The 8,605-nt window shown below is 37.0% G+C and overlaps 1 protein-coding gene across 7 annotated transcripts in view; it reads left to right on the top strand.

Moving 5' to 3' along the window:
• LOC121729504 (protein ECT2) overlaps window positions 1–8,238 on the top strand; it is a 40,800-nt gene extending 32,562 nt beyond the window's left edge. For 4 of the 7 annotated variants that reach the window (XM_042118027.1, XM_042118032.1, XM_042118029.1 and 1 more), the window contains 5 exons: window positions 1,068–1,222; window positions 1,714–1,824; window positions 4,666–4,761; window positions 5,568–5,714; window positions 6,074–8,238. In XM_042118027.1, coding sequence (XP_041973961.1) covers window positions 1,068–1,222; window positions 1,714–1,824; window positions 4,666–4,761; window positions 5,568–5,714; window positions 6,074–6,178 — 614 coding nt within the window. In that variant the 3' untranslated portion in view covers window positions 6,179–8,238. The remainder of the gene's footprint in view (window positions 1–1,067; window positions 1,223–1,713; window positions 1,825–4,665; window positions 4,762–5,567; window positions 5,715–6,073) is intronic. The other 3 variants (XM_042118030.1, XM_042118033.1, XM_042118028.1) reach the window with 2 other exon arrangements.
• The last annotated feature ends 367 nt before the right edge of the window (window positions 8,239–8,605 follow it).

The following is an 8,605-nucleotide window of genomic DNA, read 5'->3' on the forward strand; positions in this document are numbered from 1 at the left end:
ATAGGTTTAAGGTTACGTCACTGCACAGATAAAGTACTGAGTTATTTAATACCGTAGAATAGATATAACAATCGAAAAAAATCTAAACTTAAATGTAAGATGATACCACCTCTTATAGAAAGACTTTTGAGCAAGCGTCAGCGCGATGTAGAAGACGCACGGCGCCATCTATTATGAATTTTTGGAACTAACTTAATTTGAACAAATTTACGCATTTTCACCCCCTGACAACCCTTTTTTTCAGTAAAAAAGTAGCCTATGTCCTTTCTCAGGCCTTAGACTATCTGTATACAAAATTTCATTACAATCGGTTCGGTAGTTTTGGCGTTTGGCGTGAAAGCGAGACTGACAGACGGACAGAGATACTTTCGCATTTATAATATTAGTATAGATTATGTGCACACTGCACAGCTGTTTTTGAGTATTTTGTTTAATTAAGGGCCGCGCTACACCGGAATGGCAGCGGCGAGGCGAGCACTTTCGGCGCTGCCATTCCGGCGCGGCCCTAAGAGGGGTACCACTTACCAGGGTTATAAAAGTTTTTAAATTTGACACAAATTTTGTTGACACCGCGCGCTATAAACTAAAGTCCACGCGGACGAAGTCGCGGGCAACAGCTAGTCATTTATATATAAAAGTAAGCGATAACCACAGATATAGATCAAGATAGATACCGCATGTCGCTCCATTTGTATGAAAACGAGCGTGCCACTCTTTTCCTACCTACTGTAACGTACCGATGATCAGAAACGTACGCCCAATGCTAATATCTAGGCGAATGTTTCTATTCGAATTTCTACACCTCAGTGCGGCACAATTAGGCATTTAGGCATTTTTAAAATTCCGATTGACGACCGATTCCGATAGCAGACTAAAGAACAGACTTTCGAAAGACGAGCATTGCTCGTCGTTTGGGAACGCGATTATGGCACGCGAAGTACATACACATGCGGTATCTATCTTGATCTATGTCTGTGGTGATAACATTAAGTTTTTCAATAAACTTCATGTTATCACTTACCTTCTCCCTATTCTTTTGGAAAGTCTTCAAGCTATGATGTTTTCAGACTGTCACAACGTGTTCGCGCTGATGTGTCGGAGCAACTCGGAGCTGAAGGAGAAGCTGTATTCGTTCATGATCACGGACGACGCAGTCGACAAACCGCACTTCCTGCGACAGCTATGTCGACAGATGGCCAACACTGTTTGCAAAGCAGATGCGGTATGTTGCTCTCTGAGGGTCATCGCAGATATACAATTTCAAGTTGGCCGACTATCGTACAACTAAATTGCGTAGTTTCAAAATTTAATTGGACAACTTTTTAATTTGTAGGTAATCGGAAAGGAATCGCGGTTCTTATACGATTGGTGTCCAATTAATATTTAGTTGGATGCAATGTGCGGGCGGGTATATTTATGCGATATAGTTGGCCAACTTGAAATTGTCAGTCTGCGGTCGCTGTAACTGCTGTACTCAGAGAGAATTGATGATTACTTAAGTTCAATTTAATGATGATTTTGACATGAGCTCTATATAGGTAGATTATTATCTATCAAGGTTTTAATTTAGTTAAAGTTAAATAATCATTAAATTTCAGAATACGGCCATAATATTATGCCGAATATATTATAACAACAGCTGTAATGTCCACACTACACACAATTAACTTAAACTAATATTCTCTTTAAACATTCGTATTCAATTGGTAACAGGACAAATTCTTGGCGTGTCTGGAGTCCCACCAGCTTGACATCGACACAAGCGACCTGGCGCTCAGTACCCTGTCCAAGGTATCCAAGTTTGCCGCTCGCACCAGAATTAAGGTACGCACAACACTGTAACTGACTAATAAACGCATTTATTTTTATTCCACAGAATACTTAATTTCTTAAAGGGATCAATTTTCGTACTTTTTACTATGTATAAATTAAGAATATGATAGCTGTATTACTTCAGATAAATAGGTAATTAAATATCAACTGCACTAAACATGCATCGAAGCAATATTATAAATTCAAGCGTCACAATAATAATTATATCACATTAATATCGTTTACAGTAATTGTCATTCAAATTTTTAAATTAATAAGTTAACAATTTAATGTTATGTCAGTGAATTTCATGTTCATGAGTTTATGTAACTAAGGCATGAATTAAAGTGTCGCAATAACAAAAATTATAATTTATTAAAAATAGAAGCTGAGTGCTAAAGTATTAATTGCTATGTATGAGTCATCAGTAATGCATTTGGTTTAGGCGTGAAAAATTACACTGGTCAACAAAATTTTAACTTTATCGTGCCACACGGACTTTTTTGATATTTTTTACTTTAATTGGTGATTGTAAGAAAAAATAAACAGTTAAAAAAATTTGCTAGACAAGGATTTTATTATATTGAGTAATTTAAAATATTAAGAAAAAAACACAGATCTCGTAAATAAAAAGTTTATTTTTTTTATAAATGACTTAATAATCTAAGATTTTCTTGAATATTTAGCTTCTGGTTGGTCCCTTTTAATTGTCCAGCAGTAATCTGCTAACATATTTGGGCTCCATTTGCCCTGGTACCGCTTTTCCATATTAGAAATGTCCTGATGGAACCTCTCACCGTGCTCGTCGCTGACAGCCCCTAAATTGTCAGGAAAAAAATCCAGGTGCGAGTCTAAAAAATGGATCTTTAGTGACATGTTGCAACCCAATGCTTGATATGACAATAATAGCACGTTAACCAACTCTCTGTAGCTGTCACTCTTGTGGTTACCCAAAAAATTTGCAACAACATTTTTAAAAGCCTTCCATGCAGATTTCTCCAAATCGCTTAATTTTTCTTCAAATCTTATATCTTTTATTAACTCCCTAATTTGAGGGCCAACAAAAATACCCTCTTTTATCTTTGCATCACTTATTTTAGGGAATTTTTTTTTAGATACGAAAATCCACTGCCATTGCGATCCATTGCCTTCACGAAATTTTTTATTAGTCCTAATTTGATATGCAATGGTGGTAGAAGCACATTATTTGGCTGTACAAGGGGTAAATACTTTACGTTTTTTTGCCCAGGAACTAACGATACACGCGTAGGCCATGTTTTTTTTATATAGTGATTAGTTCTGTCTCGGCTATCCCATTCACATAAAAAGCAGCAAAACTTTGTATAACCCAGCTGAAGTCCAAGTAATAGTGCAACAACTTTAAGATCACCGCAAATTTTGAAGGAATATGTACTGTAATTTATTTTTTCAAGTAAAAGTTTCATATTTTCATAGGTTTCTTTCATATTTGCAGCATGGGCCAGAGGTACAGACGGAAGTACGTTTCCATTATGCAATAAAACTGCTTTTAGACTTGCTTTCGAAGAATCAATGAATAAACGCCACTGAGAGAGATCAAAATCTATGTCCAACATTTTCATAATCTCATTTATGTTATTGCAAAACACCAAATCTCCATCCTGAGAAAAATACGTTCTGAAGTGTTGATCACGGTTTCGAAAATAGCAAACTTTTGTATTATGATGTAGCAAATTCCATTCTTTTAGACGAGATCCTAATAGTTCTGACTGCTTTTTTGACAAATTTAAATCCCGAACCAAATCATTTAGGTCTCCTTGAGTTATCAAATGTGGCTCGTTTACAATTCCTTCAAACTCAAAGTCATCGTCCTCGTCAACACATCAGCCTGAAGTGGACGGTTGTGAATTGTCGTTCTCAACAGACGTAGCTGCAACTGGTATAAGTTCTGGCAATTTTTTACAATGAGAGACTGGTCTTATAGCCGAAGGTAAGTTAGGGTAAATAACTGTGTTTTTTTTCTTGTAATTTATACCTTTTATGTCAGTGATACAAAAATAGCAATCTGAAACGTGATCTCACTGTTCAGTCCATATCATGGGTACAGCAAACGGCATAGGTCGTGCACCTTTCTTCCAGTCAGTTAAATTTTTCACACACGTTATGCAACAGACATGAGGGGCCCAGGATTTGTCTTGATGGGCGACAGAAAAACCAAAACATTGGTGATAACACTCCAACACAAGATTCGTAAAATTTCGTCGTTGTTTTTTGAATGTAAGTTCTCCGCAGACATAACAAAACGAGTTAGGATCATTATTACACTTCCTCGACATGTTCACAGGGTTAATAAATCACTTAAAAGTGTTCAAATTCAACGACAAATATTTTTATAATGATTTACTTGTAAGCGTTTCTGTTAATTTACTGCCGTAGTACTAGTTATGAGTATTACCGTATCACAACTAATATGAGGCTAATTGACATATGACAACTGTGATTTAATAATGAGGGTAGATTGATAAAACAAAATTAGCTATCAAAGTTCGTGTGGCAAAACCAGTGTTGACCAGTGTTATTGAACAACATAAATAAGGCACTTTATTGAATATTGAATACATTTACTAAATAGCGGTTTAGACTTAAGAAATATTTTCTCCTCAGTGTCACATATCATCACATTTTATAAGGCCTGCACATACAGTTTGCACGTTAGCGGATGATTCTGTTACGTACGATGATACCGTCCCACAAGATAACACACTGTAAACGTGCATTATTGTATCGCTCTGTAGACGATGATAAAACGTTCATTGACGTGATCGTGAAAAATAATGGTAGTGTCAGTGCGCTATAGTGGGCCCTCTGTTGTAGCTGGAGGCGCTGGCCGGGCTGGGCGGCTGGCTGCGGCCCGAGCCGGGGGCCGGCCTGCTAGACTCATGGGTATTGCGCGCTCACTTACTCGCACAGGTCTGACGCTCTCGCTCTATACCCGTCCCGCTCCCGCGCCATCGGACACTAATATCACCCATCGGCGGGCGCCCCCCGCCCCCCGCCTGCCGACACCGTCGCGTCTAATGCCACGTGTTGCGTCTAATGTGCTTGGGATTTTTCTAAAAGTTTACTCACTCCTAACTGGGATCATGCTATTGTTTTAAAATATCAGTAACATAACAGCTTCTGCTTTTCGACGGTAACGAATTATATTAACATTCCTTATGGTACGATTACTTTATAAAAATGTTGTGTTTTGTTTTCCTGGTAGGGTTCTTTAAAATTGGACTATCGAATTACTCGTTTTCTTCTCTGTTTGTGAGCGTGCCATACCTTACGTTACAGGTCCCGCCCCTTCGTTTGTTCTGCGGTGCTCATCATGTTATGTCAGTTACTAATGTTGCGTCATGTCACCTCATCTAATGTTTAGTGCCTCTGGTGTCCTGGGTTCTGTAAAATTATTGATACTAAAAAAAGTTTTAACGAAAATACATTTTCAGGTTTGCTCTCATGTTTCTTCTTTTCATTAAACATTTTTATGTGATATGCTTATTCTCCTGTGAAATCAATAATTTTACATTTTTACTATAGTTTTAAGAATAAAATATAATGAATATTTTGGATTTTGTGGTTACAATAAAATAAATATATAAAAAAATATTTTTCAGGCATGCCTTCGTTAACTTTTTTAACTTACACTATTTTTTGGGCGCATGAAAAATATTTACGTCAATAATACTTATCGATGTAGGAGATATTGTAGACGGTGGTATGTGTTGCAGGTGGGACGCGCGCTGTCCTTCAACAAGACGCCGTCGAAGCTGAAGCGCGCGATGTCCTCGATGATATCGCCGTTCGGGTCGACGTCCAACCTCACGCCCGCCTCGCAGCTCGCGCAGATGCGCCTCGCCAGCTGTAACAACATTAACGTGAGTGTTATTGACTGCTACATACTCTTAACGAGTAAACAAATTGACCGATAGCCGCTGATCTGGTTAATTTAAAAGCGCTTACCTTTGGAAACTTGGGAATTTTACAATATTTCTTATCATGGTTACTTAATAATTCAAAATCATGTTCTTTTATTTCACTAACATCGCTCATTTGTTTTAGTAATCCAAGGACTATGTCGGTAGGTCTCTCGATTGTAGCTTGTAGATTAATGATTTAGTTCGCTCCGGCATATGTTTTATTTGTTTCTTATTTTCTAGTCATTGTTTTGTGAAAAAGTAAATGTAGAAAGTGAGTTTATACTATTTGTTGTGGCTAATGATATTTATATGTTCAGGAGATGGGCAACAGCGGCACGGGATCGGGGGAAGGAGGGTCGGTGCTGGTGGCGCCACTGTCGGTGCAGCCCACGCGCAAGGCGCCCTCGCTGCGCCGTTTCTGACCCGCGCCCGCCCGCACGCACGCGCATACGCACGCACGTACGCCACTACGTAAACTTCTCGCCCTCGTGTTCTCTGTTTAGTGCCGAGTTGTAAGCCGTCATGTAGGGCAGATTCGCCTGGTTATTTATACCTATTCCTAAGGGATAATCGCTTACTTCAATAATCGGGTAAATTAAACCTACAAAACGATGCAGTCATTCTCGAGAAAGTAACGCACAAATGTTGGCGTTGGATATATTTTTACACTAAAAGACGTCGTTAAGAATATGCCATTTGCAATGTTATGCAATCGTATAAGCTGTCATCATTGACTCTTTTGTATAAGCCACATAATAGATCAAGTTTTTAATTTTACACTTTGTTTACCATCTTTATTGATTGTATAGAACGAAACATAATTTATAAAATATTATCGCATTCATGTCATTATATTTAAATAAAACTTGTCCAGGTTAAGCATTATTATCGATTCCAAAATGAGAGATATTTGCACAATTATTTAAAATGTGGCTCCACTTTTTGAAACTATGTATGTAAATAAAACATTTTAACGAGTAGATAAAACTTAACGCAATAAATGTGTATTTGCATGTTACAATCGATGTTAGAAAAGTAAGAACGTATTATGTGATGTATTAATCACTTCGCGATATTTTATAATATTGTCTGTTTAGTGGCTTAGTGAATAGAGTGAAGGAATTATTTAAATTATTATAACAAAATCGACAATATCTTAGATATGTCTTATTATCCGAATTCGCTGTTAGCGAGATGGACGCTTGCAAGTTGTGGTAACCGTAGTTTTGGGTTAGTGAACCAGTGCTTTAAGGGCGTTTAATGTCAATAAGAATGAAATTCAGTTGGCAGAGCTGGGAGTTGAGAAGTGCCTTTGGATTGGAATCGATTTAAATCGGTTCGGAATAGTCGTATATTATAGTATTATTTTAAATTGGAAAATGAATGATATTAAGGTGTTTTCTAATTTTGCAGCATTCGCCTGTAATGTATATTTTCATTTTGTGCATGACCTTCGTCAATTACGGTACCGAGAGGTCTACTCTTAATATTATCTGTTACTAAATTGACTCGGTAAAGCTTCACTCTGTTTTAAATAAAACTGACTCTGCTAAGTGTCAGTTATGACGCTTGCAATCCCCCTAGATCGCCATTTCGGCAATCTAGCCGAGTCAATTTGCAGTTGAGATTCACAGTGCGCGTAAGGATCTATATAGAACTGCAAACCAAACAGTTCACACGACTGCACGCTAACTGCAACTGAGCTGCAATCCGACTGCACGTTTGGTTTGCAGTTCTATTGCAGTCGTCAACTGCATTCAAACTGCACTTGAACTGCAATTTGCGGTTGGATTGCAGTTGAAATTTCGGTCCGTCTGTATAGACCCTAAGTACCACATAACACAGCGATTCGCGAATGCTTGCGAAATTAGAAGACACCTTTAAGTGAAGGTTGTGTAAGATTTTAGAAGAGATTAAAGTGAAATTGCATACATCGAATATTAGCGATACACCAAATGACATCTAATTAACATAATTACTACTATTTTATCCTCGAACGGTTCAACGAACTAAGTATTAAGGTATCTCCACTAATCGAGCAGCTCGATGCGGTTCGTTCTGGGATCTGTGTAATATCACGAATAAATATTTAATGGGTATTCAATTACATAAATTCTGTCGCTTAGAAATATTGATATTATCGAATAGTTTTCTGATTAATATGTACATATTGTGATATTTTAATTTAATGGTGTAATAGACATCGTAGGTTAGATAAATGATGTTATACCGTGTCTGTCTGCTACCGGGCGTTGCCGGAGCTCGATGTCGCCGCCGGTCGCTAGTCGTGCGACAGGCTGCGGACAGACTGCTGTACATAGCGCGTGCGCCGCTCCTGATGTTGTGAGCGTCATTTATGACATTTTGGAGCTCAAATCCCGCAAGGTATCATATTATGTACGCATCAATACATTGTACAAAGGTTATATTTATAAATATTTTTAAATGATTGAAAGAATAAATAAAACATTTATTTTCTGTCCGAATATTTTTTTTAATATCCTCTATAGAAATATAGATTAGTGTTATTTATATCTTGAAACTTAAGGATAAGATTTTACACATTTTCTTGTTCTAAAATATGAATTGTATCCAATGATATATCTTCATTATAAATAATCTGAATAGGAAATATGGACACATTTTTTATTTAAATTTGTGGAATCTTGTTTCATAAACGCGATGATTATAAACATATTTTTTTTCTAGCAAGATATTAAAACAGAAATTGCTTAAATTATTTATCTTCCTCACTGTTATTTGTTGTTTTCATGAAATTTTTAATACACATTATTTTATTCTGCTATTTATATTCTGCAAAATAATAACAAATATTAGCTTTAGCTTCC

This window comes from Aricia agestis, chromosome 8 (assembly GCF_905147365.1).
Source record: "Aricia agestis chromosome 8, ilAriAges1.1, whole genome shotgun sequence".
NCBI lineage: Eukaryota > Metazoa > Arthropoda > Insecta > Lepidoptera > Lycaenidae > Aricia > Aricia agestis.